Source organism: Chlorocebus sabaeus, chromosome 3 (genome assembly GCF_047675955.1).
Source record: "Chlorocebus sabaeus isolate Y175 chromosome 3, mChlSab1.0.hap1, whole genome shotgun sequence".
NCBI lineage: Eukaryota > Metazoa > Chordata > Mammalia > Primates > Cercopithecidae > Chlorocebus > Chlorocebus sabaeus.
Window position 1 is genome coordinate 82480395 of NC_132906.1, and position 19021 is coordinate 82499415.

Below are 19021 nucleotides of genomic sequence, written 5' to 3' on the forward strand. Positions count from 1 at the left end.
CCTCTGTGAACGCCTTAAAGGCAAGAAACAGCCACTGTACAGGGTGCCGGTGAGAGCATCACACGGGTGAGCGTTGTAGCAACACCACTTACACTTCTCCCCGATTTTGTTTCCTCCTTGCACGTGCTGCTGCGACAGGGCGGGCTCCCACGCAGGTAGCAGTCAGGGCCACAAGACACAGACAGGCACCCCATCCCATCTCAGAGTATGATGTCCACACCTCCCCTTTGTCTCTAAGCCTCATGCAACTGAGCTTGTAGCCGACCATGGAGAACTGGCAAACTTGGCAAGATACCTTTATTTCTTATTTCTTAAAGAAACAAGGTTTGAAAATGTCGTAAGCTTCTCAAGTATCCTAACGAGAAGGCAGGGCTGGGCGCTCCGGACGCGCGTTTGCCTGGCGCGAGTTGCGCTGGTGTGCCCCGTGCAGCCCAGGCTCGCTCGCTGCGTCTTTCCCTGGCAGAGGGGCCGGCCTAGCCGCGTCACAGACTTTCCAGGTTCTGGATGCCTCGATTTACAATCATCGAATAATTGTAATAATTACATTTATACATTTTATAGCAATGGTTAAAGCAGTCTGACAAGATGCCAGTTTTCACCCAAACCTCGGATTGTATCTCACAGCACGTACACAGAGATCCATACTTTCGTTAACATTTTAAAACTTTAAAATGATGAAATACTGCAAACATGCAGAAAATTACAGAGAAGAATCCAACAAGCACTCCTGTGCCCGCTGTTCACCATTTCCATGTGTTTCAAGTTTTATTTAACAACGAAACATTACATATAACATGAACTTCCCCCGCAGCAAGCTCCTCCACCCCATTCCTGTCCTGTCGTCTTCAGAGGTAACGACGCCCCCAGGATTTGGCCTTTTAATGTTTTCCAGATAACGTTTATTTTTAAATGTGAAGAGTTGGTTTTTGTTGGAGGTAACAATGTGGGGATTTTGACAGTTTAATGTACTCAATTATCAATATAAAATAAAACATGTTACGCAGGGCAGTATATTAAATGTTATCGGAGAGTCTTCTCCAAGCTTGGCGTGTGACTTTATGTTTCAGGAGTGACCTGCTTGGGAGTAGAAGGTGTGTTGTCTTTGTTTTCAACCTTTTTGTAAGTGACCATTCTCAGCCTTACCAAGATTTAAACTATTCCTCACTCTTTTAATAAAAATAAAAGTTTACAAAAAAATCATTCTTTCACCGAGCCTTTCCAGTAGCATGCTTTACAAAGGTAGAGGACCCCGGCTAATATCCAAGGTGTCATCAATGACATCCGTTTTCACTAGTTCTCTTTGTAACTATAGGCTTTGGCTCTGATCTTGAGCTAACTTAGAGGGCAGTAGGGAGTCATATTTTTCTTCATTTTAAGAAATTTTGAAAGAAACTGGACTTGTTTTATATTGGCCACAAGTCTTTACCCTTGCCCTTCGCCCCTCAAGTGCTGCCCAGTTCTGGGGAGCCCCACTCGAGAGACAAGGGGAGCACCGGGCAGACGGCATGTGTGCCTGAAGTCCCAAGCCAGCATCGGGGCTGAACGGGTGGCCCCTGGGTTCCCGTGCCCTCCAGAGTGAGGCCGCTCGTGCATGGGCCATTAAAGGAGCCTTCAGCCAGAGAAAGGGCTGGGCGCCCGTCTCCTGCCACCTGGTCTCTCTTTGTAATTTGATGATGATTCCATCCTTGCTCAAATACTGCAGTCTCCCGTGGCCGCCTCCCCATCTCGCTTTACATGAAGATGTTGGGATGTGAATACACGTTTCTTCAGGAAATATCACGGGATATTTGCCAGCCTGTCTTATCGTCTCAGAGGAAGTTGCTATTAATATAATCAGATGCCAAGCAGTGCCTTTTCACTCAATGTGAGATGCCTTTTCTTGTGACTGTTAACTCAATCTTTCTTCAGATCTAAGGGCCTTAAAATGTGTGGCATTCAGGCACCTGTGTTCAAGTAGAGCCGCCTTTACCAGTGAAATGGAGGGATTTTCACGTTTGTGACGCAGTCAGCAGGGCTGATATTGATCGTGTTTTTCCCATGGCCCGGTACTGCAGAAGTGGGAACTGCAGCGGGCTGGTGAGCCCTCCAAGCCTTCTGTCTAATTTGGCAGAAAAACACAGAACATAGAACAACAAAAGAATCCTCTTTTTTCCATAAAAATTCTTCCTCCCACCCACCCTTCTTCCCCAAAAAGGGGACTTAATTTTTCAGCTGCACACAGTGATTCGGTGCTCACTCTTGCATTGAAACAGTTGCTGTCTGAACAGGCAGGAAACAGTTTTCTTTTAATTGCCGAAATCATTCGGAAGTGCTTCATGCCCTGCTTCTGTACAGCAGATGCTGTGCATTAATTGGCCTGCGTAGAAGTGACCCAGGGTTCCTTGCAGCGGGCCCAATTTTAGGCAGAGGGTTTAAATAGCTTATTTATTATTTTGTATAATCTGGCGTACATTGTGTGCTCCTGCACGTGTCGTATTTCATGGTCTGCAGTTTCTAATGTCATGTGGGTTTCCAAACCTGTGTTTCTCTGGTAATGTACTAGCAGCAGGTAAGCTCAAAATACCATCCATCAGGAGCTAATTTTTTATCCAGACACTGCAATGACTGATGAACCTGTCTTTTGTGTGAATGTTTAGCACAGTGGAAAGCCATATGCCACTGGCACCGCTTCCTCCGCATTCCTTACAGTTGCTGGAGAGTGGGCTTCCTGGGGGGCGGGGGACTCGATGCTGTGTACGTCCCCTGGCCTCTATTTCAACGATAACGCATTTAAAACAGCCCTGGGCTTGGGCAACAAAAAGAGGATGAGGCTGTCTTAAAGGAGACCTGACTCCCTCGTCATTTTCTTTATCAGAAATACGACTGCACACTCTTAATAGGGAACCTTGTTTTGTTACTCCCCGTCTGTTCCAAACAGACCTCAGCCCATTAGAAGGGCCTCCCTTGTGTGGGAGACCACAGCTGTTACTGTAAATCTCATCCACTCACTGTATCACCCCCATTTTGTGGCTCTGAAGGATGAAATTGAGAAATGGAATACTGTGCAGTCATCCCTTACATCTCCAATTTTAGGCCTTTGCCATCATTTTCATGCTTTTATTCCAAATCAAATGACATTAGTGAGCTACACCACCTTCTGATGGATATCTGGTATTGAGCACCGCTTTCAAGTCTGTGCTTGTGGGGGCTTCCTTTTATGTTTGGTGGTCTTTTTTCCCCCTTTCTCTTCTCTTTTTCTTCCTGCACTTTCTTTGAGCGTTCTTAGTGGTCATGGCAGTTTGCAGTTTGAATGATCCGCATTGCCAAATGTGTCCCCGTCTTAGCATGTTTTCTGAGAAGGGGGCATGTGCGGGAGAAGGTTCTCTGTCTTTTAATCTTTGTGGAAGGAGTGAAGAGAACTTGGTAGAAGGATATTGGGGGCTTTAATCAGAAATAAGAAGTGGTTTAAATCATTAGCACAACAAAGCATACTATAAGCTTGAAGATAAAAGTCTCTGGGGAAAGAGTCCTCTGAAAATAAATGGAACTTGAGAGATTTCCATATCATTTATAACTTCCCTTAATTACCCTTGGAAGACTTGCCAGTAAAACTGGAAAATTGGCAGCCTATATCCATTAGAGTCATTTTGCCGACCATGGCAAGCAGCTGGCTTTACGGGATTTGATTCCCATCACTCACAACTCATCATCAGCTGGAGGTGTCTGCAGCTCTTCAGCACAGAGCAATGCTGGCGACACTCGGGCCCCCGCGACAGGCGAAAATCTGCTGAGTAAATGGGCCGAGGTTTCTCTCAAGCCTCGTTTGGGGCAAGGCCGACTCCCGCTTAATGAGTGCCGCTCTGATAATCGGATGCGAATGTGAACCTTGACCTCGTGTCAAAGGAGAGGACGCAGTAAGCTGGATGAAAGATACAGGATCGAGGCCTCCAAACTTTACACCAATTAGACAGGGAGTGGGGAAATACATCAGGCCCACTAGGTTCATCAAAAAGACTTGCGAGGCTTGTGACCATTTTGTAAGCCCAACACTGGAGACATCCTGTCACAATCATTAAGTCTTTATCAGATGATTCACAAAACTGTTGGAGAAGTGTGCGCACACATGCAGGAACGGCCCCGCACACGGGGGCGTCGGAAAGAGACAGCACGTTGGAGGGCCCTCTCTGTGCACCCAGTTATTGTCTGGCTTCCCAGGTACCCCAGGCCACCCGGAAGGTGTTGCTTCCATTGGGCCCACTGCCCAGCTCCCTGGTGTACCCTGCGGTGTGCGGCACATTCTGCAAGAGCCAGCGCGGCTGGGAGCAGGGCTCCAAAGCCCTAGGGTGAGAGCCCCTGCTCGCAGGAGCCGAGTGAGAGCATTTTGCTATTGCTGGAAGGAGCCCAGCTCGATGCTCACCCATCCCTGGAGCACACCTTGAGTGCCAGCCTCTTCCCGCAGACTGGGGCAGGTGTAGTTTGTGTTTCCATTGCAATATTCTTTGACATTTGGTTTGTACCATATTTGGTTCTCCAGCTCGATTTTTTCCAAAGGATGAAACAAGTTGAAATTCAATTAAGTTCACGTGTGTGTGTGTGTTGGGGTAGAACATGATTCTGTTGAACAAGATGTATCTCACTATTTTGTAGGGCATCAAGGAAGTTTTTAAGCACCATCTCTTAGGGATGAATTAGTGAAATGGTCTCCAAAACAGATGGTGCAAAGTTAATAGAGAAGTTTGTTACTTAGTTTTTCATTTACAGCTAAATAATCTAGGCCGGGCACAGTGGCTCACATCTGTAACCCCAGCACTTTGGGAGGCCAACGTGGGCGGATCACTTGAGGTCAGGAGTTTAAGACCAGCCTGGCCAAAGTGATGATACCCTATCTGTACTAAAAATACAAAAATTAGCTGGGTATGGTGGTGCATGCCTATAATTCCAGCTACTCAGGAGGCTGAGGCAGGAGAATCGCTTGAACCTGGGAGGTGGAGGTTGCAGTGAGCTGAGATCGTGCCGCTGCACTCCAGCCTGGGCAACAGACCCAGATTCTCTAAAACAGATGATAGATTAGATAGAGCTAAATAATCTAAGTAGACTAGCAGGCACCGTGAGAGGAGCTAGGGAGGGAAACCAGAGTGAAAGGTGGATGGAGCAGGGAGGATCTAATTCTATGATTCAGTGCTGTGCTTGGATGGGGCAGAAGGTGGGATCACTTCAGTGGGGACACGCTTTCTCTAAAGTCCTTTGAATTGAATTGCCGGACTCTCACAATCAGAGGGAAGGACTGTTTGAATTTCTGGCCTCCCCACTTTTCCTGATTGTCTCAGGCTAAATCCGAGGTTTTATTCTGATGAACAACTGGGGACCCAGCACTTGGGGTTACCTGTGCGTTACCTTTTTGCAAACTGCCCACATTAGAAGCACAGAGCCAGTCAGAAAGATGGTCAGTGGCAGCCACAGCAGAGCCCCTTAAGCTCCTGTCCACCACCCGCTTGCTCCCAGGCCCTGGCAGAGCCCAGAGTAGAGCTGTAACAGGGTCAGATTGGCCTTTGCCCCTGGCGTGACCTTTGGAAATCCCCAGGCCGCATTTCTTCTTCATATTTGCAGTTTAGTTGCTAACTCGCTCACTTGAAGATCCTGTAAAACAGAAGCAGGAGCTGTCTGCCTGTCTGGCCCGCAGATTCTGAGCAATGGGATGGGAGGGGACGAGTGGCAGAAGGGCACACCTGCCGGCAGAGAGGGCAGGGCCTGTGCCACCCATGTGAAGCCAGTGTGCATGGCGGGGGGACGGGGCTCTGGCCAGTCCTGGGCCCTCAGATGCCTGCAGAGGAAGGGCTGGGTGGGTGTGTGGGAGGCCGGCATGCAGTCCCCAGGGAGCTCCTCCACCTGGAGAGAGCACGGTGCCCAGAGCGGGAGGGTGGATTCCTCATTTTTGGATGGCATTTCTACTATGTTCTGTTGAGTCTCGGATCCATTTCCCAGAGAGCCCCCAGTCCTGTTGCCTGAGTGCTCAGTCCTGGGTCAGAGTCGATCGCAGTGAGTCCAGCTTCTAAGAGGACAAAGCCAAGCTTCCAGGGTCCCCTGTGTGGAGCTGGCTGGCAGGTGCGCTGCAGTGAACCGGACTTGCTCCTGGCTTCCCTGCCTTTGAAGAGAGAAAAAAGGCTCTAAAATGCCGACTGGAGGGAGCGACTGCATTGTCTGTGCACCGCCCCTCCCGTCCCCTGCAAACAGCCCTCGAGGCCGACTCTTCGCTCTCCCTGGAATGCAGATGCCAGGTGAAAATGAATCAAAAAGGGCAGCTCGGGCAGTGCTTCCAGGCCCAGCTCCTCAGCGCGGTGTCTCCTCCATGCCAGCGCCGAAGCCTTGGCATCGTCTCTCTTCCTATATTTCTGTGCCAGGAAAAAGCAGCCCACCACCTGAACAGCAGAGGAAAAGAGTACATCGGGCTCGAGCGCTCCGGAGTGCCAGCAGGACAGCTTGCGCCACACGGGGGGCCCAGAGGGGGACTTGGAGATCATCTGGGGATTTCAGGAAAGAACATTCTCTAGGCGCTTCTGCGGCATTGGACGAATACGGCCACAGTGGTGTGGAGGGCCAGGAGCCCCATGCCAGGACACCTACCCATCCCACATAGCCATTGCCCTAGGAACTTGGACTTGCCTGTTTCAAAGACTGGGAGGCCCTTTTTCACAAAAGCAGAAGAAAAATCTGGCCGGCTCAGGATGCTGACCCATCTAGGCAGAGCGGAGTGAGCGCACAGCATGGTTTTCAGCTGCAGCTAACTCCTGCAGGGAAGCCTCGGGCTTAACCCCAGTGGGCTTACACCCAGCTCAGCCTGACTTCCCCACAGAATGAAAGGCAAGCTCTGAACGCAGTCTGAGCAAGGGCCCGTGGGCGCTGCCAGTCTCCTAGTGTGGAATGCGTATAGCTCTGGAATTCATTCCCGTGTCGGGAGGGGCTTTCCGGAAGCTGCCTTGTGCCTCGTTGTGGGTACTCGTGGGTACCCGCTGTGTCTTGCAGAGGATGGGACCAGTGGTCCTCATGGCGCCAGGCCTGAGCTGTTCCCAGCTCCCCGGGACTGTAGACAGAAATGTGTGTATTTGGTGGGGCTTTTTTTTTGGGGGGGGGGGGGTAACAGCTGTACTGAGATGTAATTCACATATAATTTAGCCCTTTAAAATGTACAATTCAGTGGTTTCAGTCAATTCAGACTTCTGTAGCTGTCACCACAATCAATTTTGGAACTTTTTTTTTTATCACTCTCAAACCCTGTACCCTTCAGCAGTGACTCCCCTTCCCTCTTCAACCCCGGGCAACCTCGAGTCTGTCTGTAGAGATTTGCCTATTCTGGACATTTCAGGTAAGTGGAAAACATTCCCATTTCTCAGCAGCTCTGTTAAGACTCAGAGATCCCCAGGGTAGGCCCCACAGCCAGGGCCCCCAGTTCTCCAGGGCCAGGGTTTTTTTTTTTTCCAACAAGGACTTTATGAGAGAGAGAGAATGGTGTTTCTTTACTGTTCCTAAAGATGAGCTCGGAATAGGAAACTAATTAGAGATTGTTGCTGCTGTTCATAGGCACATATTTTGGGGTATTTGACAAAGAATTTCTTAATGGCTTCATTCCTAAGCGTTATTGCAAAATTAGAATGCTTTTAAAACTTTTGCCCTTTTTAAAATTTGTTTCCAGGTAGCAGAAGGTCAAGAAATTTGTGTGATTGAAGCCATGAAAATGCAGAATAGTATGACAGCTGGGAAAACTGGCACGGTAAGTCCCCAAGTCCCCATCAGCCCAGGCCGGCCTTGTGATGGAGGAACACCCACCTTTGAATCGTGGGTGGTTTGGCTGGAAAGGGCCACAGAGGCACTCTCTCCCTCTCGCTCCTACAGAGGACATTAGGATTGGGAGCTTTTGCCTTTCTGCCCTGATGCGTCCCTGCCTCGTGGAAAGCGTGCCTTCCAAAAAACTCCGTGCATTATGTTCAGGTAGTCAGAGAACAATTGTTCTTCACCTTAATGTCTTTCAGATTAAGGGGTCTTTAATTTTTAATGTTTACATCTGTCTTGGAGGCAGTTAGTTATCTGAGACTTAGGTGACACAGCAGGAAACGGTTTTACAGATTGCAAAAATTAATGTAACTCTTCAAGACAATTTCTCTACAAAGAGAACAATTCAGTTGCAGATCAAGAGGAGCCGAAACCCCATGTACATGTGGGACTTAATTATTTAGGGAGAAAAAAAGAATATCTATTAGTACTGAAATTCATTAATAGTGAAACTCAAGTGTATTTTTTTTTTTTAAGAAAACAGAAAAGTCCTTTTAAGCAATAACTTCATTATTCTTCCTGTGACTAAAAAGACTAAAAATATGCCATTAGTGGGTAAATGATCCCTTTCTGAGGGCCGTTTTGGTTTGGAAGTGTCTGCATGGTGAAGCATGATCGGAAGCGCAAGGCTGGCCATGTTTTGCATGTGGCCGTGCCTTGGGGACATCAGGTGCAAAGAGAGATCCATCAGTTCATAACCAGGTTTGCATCAGAGAGAGACACAACCTCTGTCTCATGCTCTGTCACTGCAAAAGGCAATGAAACGGATTCTCAGAGAAGGGGCAGCGGGGATGTCATGCCTGGTCCCAGCTGGGAGAACAGAGGCCCAGGTGGATGCCAGGCGCTCCTGAGCCCAGCCAGCCAGTCTGGAGGGGTGTGGACGGCTGCCCCGTGTTGGTGGGGTATGGAGAGTAGAATGGCATGATTTGGTGTTTTAGGGAATTCTTTCTAAGTTACTTTTTTTTTTTTTAAGTGAACAAGAAAATGTTGGTTTCTCTTCGTATAAAAATTTGTATCCGTTCTTTGGGATTTAACATTTGTGCTGCCCTAGCATCATGACATCCATTGTGATGAGAACTTGGCCTAGTTGTGGGGGACCGAGAACGTGTGTCCGCCGCATGCCAACGGCCCTGTGCTACGGGTCTGAGGTGCTAATGCAGAAATGAACTTGGCCTCAGTTCCCTGAAGGGGTGTGGTGCCATGCGTTAGTGGGTTTCCTGTCCTCGTGGCCTAGGTCTCCCTCGGCCCTCCTGCTTGGAGCCGCCTTGTGCATTCTGTTCACCTCTCCCCATCGCCAGGGCCTCTCAGTTCCAATCCAGCCAGGAAGAGCAGAAGTGGCCCGAAGCCCCTGTGCAAAGTAGCAGGCCCTGGTTCCTACCTGCGAGGCCACTTTTCCTCCCAGAGAAAAAGTTCACAAAGGAAATAGATTCTCTACTCCAGTCGTCACAGCATAACTAACACTGCGTCCTCTAGTAGGCTGCTAAATGGAGGCAGGAGCATCGTGGAAAGCAGCCTCTTCAGTCCAAGTAGCATCTGCAGTGGCCGATTAGTTCTAGCCCATTGTTCATTTTCAGGCCCAAGCAAGAGCCTCCAAGAAGTCAAATGACTGTCTCTTCCCCACCTTAACCCCCTCCTTGCTAATTTTAAGTTGGAACCCAAATTTGGGAAAGCAAAACTTGATAAAGATTGACCGAAACCGGTAGGACAAAAAGGCACAGTTCCACACACCCATGGTGCCGGAAAGGACGACCGCACAGCCCCACCTGCCAAGGACTCCATTTCCTTTCAGAAGGAAGGTGCCGCCCAGGCTAGGGAGGTCCTCCTCTTACTCAGCGGCTGATCTGACTGTCGTGTGTTTTGTTCCTTTTTTTCTTTTACACTAAATGTTCCATTAATTCTCAGAGAACATTTCCACAGCCTGAAACCATAGAGAGGGAGGCTAGGGGTTAGAACTCACCAGGCAGTGAAGAGCCCGCCTAGACCTGAGGGTGCCCAGCGCGAGGAGCCAGAGTGCACAAGTGCCCCGGAGAGCAGCCCTCAGAGCAGCCACTGTGAGGGTGCCGAGGACAGAGGAGACGGGAGAGGGAGGGGTGAGCCACAGCCACCACGGCGCCCCCCTGTTCACCAGGGTCCCTTAGCCGGGCTCTGGTGGGGTGGCGTGTGCCTGTGCTGCTGGGCCTGCAGGACTGTGCATTTCTAGAAATGGATTAGGAGCCTGCTGCCTCCTGGTTCTGGTTACTAATTCTTACTCTCCCCTCCCCCTGCATTTTTTAAAATTCAAGGTGAAATCTGTGCACTGTCAAGCTGGAGACACAGTTGGAGAAGGGGATCTGCTCGTGGAGCTGGAATGAAGGATTTATAACCTTTCAGTCATCACCCAATTTAATTAGCCATTTGTGTGATGCTTTCACACACAATTGATTCAAGCATTTTACAGGAACACCCCTGTGCAGCTACGTTTACGTCGTCATTTATTCCAGAGTCAAGACCAATATTCTGCCAAAAAATCACCAATTTTCACTGATATAAATACTTGTACATATGATTTGTACTTCTGTGAGATTTCCTAGTATCAAAATTAAATCAATCAAACTGAGCATTTGTCTAAATATTAGTTTGCCCTTTCTTTGAAGACAGTGTACACATAGGCGACAGCCTCTGCCAGTAGACTACCAGCATTTCTTTGTGATCCTTTTAAAAGATTGATATAAATGTTATTTGCCTTGCTTTATTAAATTAGCACTTGCCATTTTTTCTTTTTTTTTTTAAATTTATTTATTATTATTAAACTTCAAGTTGTAGGGTACATGTGCACAACGTGCAGGTTTGCTACATATGTATACTTGTGCCATGTTGGTGTGCTGCACCCATCAACTCGTCATTTACATCAGGTATAACTCCCAATGCAATCCCTCCCCCCTCCCCCGCCATTTTTTCATCTGATTGCCTTACTTCTTCTGGAAGTGAGGCCCTCACTCCTGGTGCTGATTTTCCTAACTTCCTAAGGACGGGAGACTGCAAATGCAGATTTTGGCAATCCCTTTCCTGCTGTGTCTCTATGTGGGTGTAGTGTTGATGGCTGACCGCCTGGAGGTCACCTTCCTGGAGGTCACCTTGAAGCTTCCATGTTGGCCGGGGGTGCTGTCTGCACTACTTTGAGGATGAGCACGCTGCCTGGTCCCTTCCCCGTTGCACAAGCCAGGGCAGTCACAGGGAGCTTGGGCTGCGTCACCCACCCCGTCAAGCACAGGGCTGCCACGAACTCATCAGCTGAGACCCCTCCTAGCCTTTTTGTGTTTTTTGTGAAGCAAGTTTCCAATTAAGCAAAAGAAGCTAAAAATAATGATCATGTTTCTGTGCCAGATGCAGTTAGCAATCACAGTCTACCATTAAGTTGAAGAGTAAGTGAGCTCTCCCAGCAGAGAACGAGGTTACTAAGGATCACAGCAGCTGCATTTTCATTTGGTTCTGAAATTCTTGGAATACATTTCAGACTTTGCTGGGAAGCAGAAGCAAAGAGCCGTGCATCGAGTTGAATCGATGCTGACAATTATTATCAGATGGAGGTGGGTAGTAATTGGTACTTCGTGCCTTGCTAAAATTATTTTAAGTGCTGTTTGTATTTGGAAGCTAAGCTTCTGTCAGGCCTAAAGAACAAATTACTAATGCGTTGGCTCTTCTCTGAAAGGACCACCCCCAAATGCTCTCCCTTCAGGGGGCTGGGACTGGGACCGGGCCTGGCTGCTGAGATCTGGGCTGAGATAAACTTGCACTTGAAGTCTGGACGCTCAGCTGTGTCTACCGGCAAGTGGGTGTTCATTATTTTGCTAGATCAGAATGTAGACAACCTTCTACCAAGTAAGTATACCAAAGAAGTGGTGGTCAAACACAGTACCAACACTTTTATATTTGATTTCCCAAAACATCAACTTCAAATTTAAATAATCTTTAATATCTGCTATGAAGCTTGATCTAAAAATTATGAAGAATGGTGCTGTACGCACTCTGATATACAGCATGCTTGCCCTGTGGACCTTCTTTACAAATTCTACCCAGCCGTGTGAAATCAGCTTTCTCAGGGGGTATAGGCCAGAATCAGTGTAATAGGGCTGCTAAAATCTAGCTGCAACACTAAGTCTTTACATTGATCCTAAATATTATCTTGAGCTCAAAGCTAAGCAAACAAAAAACACAAGAAGGAAGAAGAGCAGAAGAATTAGGCATAACATGAGTTCTCTAAATGTCATTTAGGGGTATTAAAATCCTGAATTTTTCTTACCAGGTGGAAAGATGGGAGGGAACCACCTTGCTATTTGTATGTCAACATTATTTGTAAAATCAGCTACCACTGAAAGATTGGTTTCTTCTCCCGCTGATTCCTTGGAAAAGGCCCTGTTCTGCTTCGGCCTTCACCCAGCATGGGCTGAGCACATCTTGGAGCCCCAGGGCTCTCAGGCATAGGCCCACCCTGCCTGCCCCCGCTTATCTGTTCTCCCGGGGGTTGTAGCGCAGCCCGTGTGGCCCCTCGGAGTCGTAGCTGTCGTAGTGCGGGAGCTGGGCCCACTCCGGCGGGAAGGTGGCCCTGCTGTACACGAAGCACTGCACCGTAGTGGGCGCTGGCGGCTCCTCCGCGCCCGGGGCCCCCTCCTCCAGCAGCTGTACCCGCAACGCCGTGCGCTGGTACAGGGCCGGGCAACTCTCGAAGTCGTCCAGGAAGCGCAGCATCCGCTCATCTACCGCGTAGACCTCACCCTCCACGTGGCGCCCCGAGCCAGGCAGGTGCAGCAGCCATGGGATGTTGTGCTCCCCTGCGATCACCAGCGGGTAGGGGTCCAGCGTGCGGCCGCGCGCCCGAAAGGCTGCGGAGCCGTGGGCGCCGTCCCACAGGACCCTGTGATTGGGCTGACCCCGCTTCAAGGTGCCGTACAGGAAGACGAGGGCCATCCGGGCAGAGCTGCGGGGAGAAGGGAAGCCACAGGTCAGCACCTGGGGCCCTGGCTCCCGCCCTGAGAGCCTGCACTGGGGCCGCTCCCCTCTGCGGGTCACAGCCCGTACCACGTGAATGGGCCTGGCTGTGCTCAGATAAGGCGTTACTGTCCCACGCAGATGAGAATGGCCTACAGTGTTCACACATGATGAGATATTTTGACTTTCGGCCATTTAAACATGTCAAAGCCATTCCTAGCTTGTGGGCTGTTCACAAACGGGCTCTAACCTGTGGACATGGTGTCGTTTGCCAATCTCTAGGCTAGAGAAAGGGGCACACATTGGCGACTTCCTTGATGTGTCTGTAGCAGACAGGACACCTGCGTTCTAGGCAGGAGGACCGCGCCTTTAGCCTCCCCGCGCCACCTGGATGGACTGATACTCCTCAGCCCTGCAGCGGCAACCCTGCCTCGCCTGCACAGGCCACCCTCCTCCCAGGAACACAGTCCTGACCTGCTGACGGCGGAGCCTCCCCAACTCCGAGGGCACCAGCCTCCACCCCTCCCAACCCCTACCCCCATCGTAGCAGCTCAAGGCCAGAAGACGCCCTGTCCAGGTCCTAGCACGGGCCTCCCAGACACACCCTGTCCAGGTGAGCAACTGCCCGTTCTTGAGCCCAGCACAGCCCCTACCTCACTGTTCTCAGCCCTTGTGCGGTGGGTGCGGAAGTTGCGGAGGTTCCAGGCAAGGCTGTTCTGGGAAAAGGCACTCCTTTTATTAGGACAGTCTGTCAAACCTGTCCCAACAGCCTGCCCTGCTACCTGAGCCCTGCAAAACTGCCATTTTCTTGAGCAATTTTCAATGTTTCTTAAAGGACTTTGAAAATTGCCAATAACTATTAAAATTAGAAATAAGCCAAAAAAATACATACACTTTTGTAACCACCTGTTATCCAGCTGCAGTGAGAACCCAGGTTTCAGCTCTGAGTTCCCACTCAGGTGCTGGCAGTGTGACCCAGCGGAGCTCCAGCACCCACACCCACACCTTCTGCTGTTTCCCTTTCCAAGGTCTTAGAGGGCAGTGGTGCTTCATGGGACTCCCCGCAGCGATCCTGGCTCCAGCGTGAAGGTAAATATTTACCACTTGCCTGGGTCTGGGCCACAGACCGTTACATAAGGACAGAAGTGATTTGCCTGAAAGTGACTCAAACAAAAATGGAAATGAATATTACAGGGGTGGGGGCTGCTCTTCCCGGCCCCTCCCTCCGTTGCCCTGTGTGCCCCTGCCACGAGGTGTCAGCCTGGGGGGTGACTCCTTGAGATGGGCTTTGCAGACGGGACTGCAGGTGCAGGAAGACAAGAAATGCAGCTGTCCAGGTACCAGCAGTGGCTCGTGACCCGCCAGAAATGGCCCTGGACACTGGCATTTGCCACTAATTGTGGACAAGTAGACCCTGAAGAAGTCAAGCTGAACTCATGGGACTTGTTTTCTTCTCAGCAAACAAGAGCTGCTCTGGGGGGCTCTAGGCCTTAGTTTTGCTCAAGAGGCGTGTCTGCTGCCTCTTGGTTCTGTCACCAGCCTGTGCGACATCAGTGTTCCCCAGATTTCAGGCACATTGCCCTAGGAAAGGTGTGGCCGTGGGAAAAACACGAGGCTAGCCAGATATGTGTGCCCTGTGGGCCTGGCAATGTGATAGTCCTGGGCCACCCTAGCCAGGGTGGGGACACAGATTACACCTGGGGACATGCTGGGATAGGAAAGTTGAGATGAATTAAGGAGAGCCTGGGGTAGGACAGTGCTGAGGGAAGAGAAGCGGCAAGTGCTCAGGCCTGAAATTGCCAGGACTCAGCTGCTGGGGAAACTGAGCAGGGGTGTAGGAGAAAATGACAAAAGGCACCGGCTGAGAGCAGCGCTGGTGTCTGGAGAGGGCACTGGATGGAAGCAGCTGCCATCCCAAAAGACGAGCACCTGGGGGGCGATGACGGTCTGGACCCCGCTGTGCAGCTGCCTTGGGGACTCAGCATTTGGAAGGACTCACATCCCTCCCCTCACCTACATCCCAGCAGCCCCCAGCGAGACCCATCAGCACTTTCCTGCCATGTCTCCCACCCTGTTCTCCTCCCCCAATGCCTGCCTGCATCCCCGTCTTCTTTGTTCCCCTGGGGTCTGTCCCCAGTGCACCACCCAGAGGGTCCTTGTTAATCTCCTGCTGCAGACTCAACTCTCCCACCTCAACTCCTGCACCGTCTCTCCCCTCATCCAGGTGGCTCCTGCCCCTGCCAGCGCCTGACCTAGAGGGGCAGTAGTAGGAGGCAGGGCCTACTTAGTCTGTCGCATCACTCTGTCTGGTTGTTGTTACAGCACACATGTTCTCTAAATCACTGGTCTTGTTTGTTGCTGGAGCGTGAAGAGCCAGAAGAGAACTTGGAAGAGGAAGCCGAGTCCCAGGCTGGTAGCGATCTAGGACCAGCCAGCCCAGCAGGGCCATAGGCACACTGCTCTCCACAGCCAGTTGCCTGCCTGGCTTTCCCTGATCCAGTTTTTCAAAATGGCATGTGTCCATGTCAATACATCGCTTTATAAGAAACATGAAATTTCTTACCCCTTTCCACTCCCTGGAGGCAACACTTTTAAGGATTTTAACTGTTGTGTTCGGCATTTATCTCCGTATTGTTACTTACACTGCTACTTCTTGATGTCTTAAATCATATCTTGCTTTTCTACTCAAAAAGTGGGTAAGCATAGTGGTTCTAAAGCACAGACTTTAACTGTGTGACTTTAGACAGATCATATAACCTCTCTGTGCCTCAGCTTCCTCAACTGTAAACTGAAGTCACAGTAGCAGCCTGCCTCGGAGACCGCGGTGGGTTACCAGCATACATGGTCCTGTGTGGTCTGTTGACATGTAGCGTGTGCTGCTACTGCCATCACTGTAGAAGCCTGACCTTTGGCTCTCCTACCACATCCCGCCATCCTCCCAACAGACTCATCACAGTTTTGGGCCAGACCCAGATCTATTTTGGCATTAGAACCACGCAAACATGGCTCTCGGATGAGACACAGAGTGTACTTTGATTACATTTCCTTTCTTAGACAACTTTTTGTTTTTCTTGAAATTCAAAATTGCTTCAAATTTGGTTTTTCGTTTTGCATTTTGCTTAGGTTTCTAGGATTGTAATTCAGCCTTACATTTTCTTTTTTTTTTTTTTTGGAGACGGAGTCTTGCTCTGTCACCCAGGCTGGAGTGCAGTGGCCAGATCTCCGCTCACTGCAAGCTCCGCCTCCCGGGTTCACGCCATTCTCCTGCCTCAGCCTCCCAAGTAGCTGGGACTACAGACGCCCGCCACCTCGCCCGGCTAGTTATTTGTATTTTTTTAGTAGAGACAGGGTTTCACCGTGTTAGCCAGGATGGTCTCGATCTCCTGACCTCGTGATCCGCCCGTCTCGGCCTCCCAAAGTGCTGGGATTACAGGCTTGAGCCACCGCGCCCGGCCCAGCCTCACATTTTCTGAGAGCATGGTCAGAACCTGGGTCCTGACCATCTGCTGGAAGGTCCTCCCTGCCTAGTGCTAGTCTGGGCTCTCTGTCGCTGCCATCCAGGCCACCCTCATTCCTGTCCCATCCTCGGGCTGGGCTGACAGTCGCAGTTTGCTGAAGTGTATTCCCTCCCACTTTTGGGTAATAACGTGGCTGGGTAGAGGATTCTAGAAATCATTTCCCTCAGAACTTTAAAGACATTTCTTCATTGTCTTCTAACTTTCCAAGTTCTTGCAGAAGAGAAGTCAGTGTGCTGTGATCCAGGTCCCCTGTGTGTGACTCGAGCTCTTCCCTGGAGGCTCTTAGAATTTTCTGATGATGTAGACTCTGTTTTCATTGATTGTGCTGGAATTTCCATCTGAATGCTCCTTATCCTGGATTGCAGGGGCATTTTTTTCTCCCTCCTTCCTCTTTGTTCACTTTCTGGCTCTCCCAATATTCCTGCGGTGGAGGTCCGGACTTCAGCCTCCAGTGCTCTTATATTTTCTCCTTTCCTCCAGGTCTTTATATTCTGCTTTATCTTGCATTTCTTCTATTAAAATTTTTTTGCCATCATATTTATTTCCCATATATATATATTTTTCAACTTCTTGTTCATTCACAGGCTCAATACTTTTTTTTTTTTTTTTAACGTTTTCTTCCTTCCCTTCACTGCCTCCATTTCTCCCAACTCCCTCTTTCCTCTGTTTTGGTGTCTGTGTTTCAAGAGATTTTCTTCACATGTGATCTTGGCTGGAAAAGCTGAGCCACTCTTTGGAAGTGAGGGGGAGCTCTGTAAAGTGGCAGGCCTCACACGGGGCTCTGGGGAGAGGTGCTGGGAGCTCTGCAGGCTTTCCCTCAATGCTCGTTTTCAGGGTGCCACCTCACCTCCACTCAGCTAGGCCCATGTCCCCAGCATGGAGGTGTTCTTGTCAAGCTCTCCAGAAAGGAACCCACCGTCCTCTGCCAGGTGTGAGGGGAGGCAGTGGCATCTCCTGCACCTTGTGCACACTCCCAGCCTTTCCCTGTCTTGGCCTGTCCTTGCCTCTGTGGCCTGCGGTTCGGTTCTGGACTCCTCCAGCGTTGCAGACACTGCTCAGCTGACTGCTTGTCAGCCTCTCACTGTGCAGGAGCTTAAGTTTTGGGTGTCTCCAGGCTAAGTCAGCTGTCACTCACTTCTGTTTTCCATCTTCCAGAAGCATGTCACCGGCTTTCCTCCGCTGTCCTTGTGGGTCGTTTGAGTAGCATTTAGGAGGAAGCTGGACACAGAGCCTGTCCTCCCTGCCTTCTCTCTTGCTGTACTGCCAGCCCTAGCCCCTTACTCTTTGCGAGACTTGACGTGAGCTGGAAAGGAAGTGACAAGACAGGCCGGGCGCAGTGGCCCACGCATGTAATCCCAGCACTTTGGGAGGCCGAGACGGGTGGATCACGAGGTCAGAAGATCGAGACCATCCTGGCTAACACCGTGAAACCCTGTCTCTACCAAAAATACAAAAAAATTAGCCGGGCGGGGTGGCAGGCGCCTGTAGTCCCAGCTACTCGGGAGCCTGAGGCAGGAGAATGGCGTGAACCGGGAGGCAGAGCTTGCAGTGAGCTGCGATCGCGCCACTGCATTCCAGCCTGGAGGACGGAGCAAGACTCCGTCTCAAATAAACAAAAAAAAGCAAAAGGAAGTGACAAGACAAACTGCTTGCTTAGAAGGATGGCGAGGAGGTTTCCTTCAGGTATAGGAGACTCAAGGGTATGTCAGGTCCCCGTGAAGAAGCCAGGAAAGTAGCAATTGTGGCACCAGAGTGAGGGCTGGGTAGGGCGGATGGCTGGTGATAGCTGAAGGAGCCAGGCAGCGGGGAGGCAGAGAAAGGACTTGCTCTTCCTGCTGCTGAGACAAGAGGAAGGAAAGATGAGGCAGCACTCGCAGGAAAAGGAAAGCCTAATGCAGCCATGCAGGGAACAACGCAGCCGTGCAGGGACGCCCTGTGCTAAGCGCTGGGCATGCAGTGAGACTCCATGAAGCCACAGTGTCATTGAGGGGAGACAGAAGACAGACTTGTCAAAGGGCGCCTTGTGGGAGACAGCTGCACAGCACAGGCGTTCTCCCTCAGAAACCGCTCCCTCGGTAAGAGGGGGCGGCACCATCCACTCGGGCAGGGAGACTGCCGCCTGTGGAAAGAAGTGAGAACAGGCCTATGGAAGAAGCACTGACTTCAGAATAGAGTTGTAAGATGCCAGGACAGAGCAGGTGCTTGACACGCAATGGCCACTGTTTTCACTATTCCAGGGATTCAACTGCAAAGGAAGAAAAATATTTCATCCAAGAGTGGAGAAGCAGGCTTAGGAGAGAGGTAGGAGGAGAAGAGTGTCTCGGAGGATGGTGTTTCTGAAGAGGGCTAATTCCCAGCAAGGACTTCTGGGACCTTGCTTACAGCACGGCCGAGGTTACCTGGTTGTACTGGGTCCCGCACTAAGTAGCTTGTGTCATCTCAGTTTATTTAATGCTCTCAACTCTATAAAGTAGGTGGTATTATCTTCATTTAACAGATGAAGAAACTAAGATGAGGGCTCTGGCCCGGAGCTGGTGAGAGGCCGCAGCAGGAACTGAACCTGGGCCTGCTGGACTCCAAGAGCCTTTCTGGCTCTGTCACTTGCACTGACCCCAAGGCCCAAGGGAGGTGACCCTGTCAAGTATGGTGTAGAACTCAGGCTCTGCAATGGCAGAGATGGTTTGCAAAGGACCCTATACTTCCCTATGCTTTTTGTTCCCTACTTGTTTTAAATT

General features: G+C 50.2%; 2 protein-coding genes across 10 annotated transcripts in view; one reads left to right on the forward strand and one right to left on the reverse strand.

The window, feature by feature from the left end:
• The window catches only part of PCCA (propionyl-CoA carboxylase subunit alpha), a 435698-nt gene extending 425299 nt beyond the window's left edge, over positions 1 to 10399 (forward strand). The window contains exons 23-24 of the mRNA XM_007960786.3: positions 7667 to 7744; positions 10086 to 10399. Of these exons, the coding sequence (XP_007958977.1) occupies positions 7667 to 7744; positions 10086 to 10154 (147 nt within the window). The 3' untranslated portion in view covers positions 10155 to 10399. The remainder of the gene's footprint in view (positions 1 to 7666; positions 7745 to 10085) is intronic.
• Positions 1 to 19021, reverse strand: part of GGACT (gamma-glutamylamine cyclotransferase) — an 80110-nt gene that overhangs the window by 11760 nt on the left and 49329 nt on the right. For 6 of the 9 annotated variants that reach the window (XM_007960778.3, XM_007960776.3, XM_073014471.1 and 3 more), the window contains one exon: positions 10553 to 12757. The exons of 1 other annotated variant lie outside the window; for it this stretch is intronic. In XM_007960778.3, the coding sequence (XP_007958969.1) occupies positions 12286 to 12747 (462 nt within the window). In that variant the 5' untranslated portion in view covers positions 12748 to 12757 and the 3' untranslated portion in view covers positions 10553 to 12285. Of the gene's footprint in view, positions 1 to 2181; positions 6122 to 10552; positions 12758 to 13829; positions 13923 to 19021 lie in introns of those variants that run through there. 2 more of the 9 variants (XR_012092610.1, XR_012092611.1) reach the window with 2 other exon arrangements.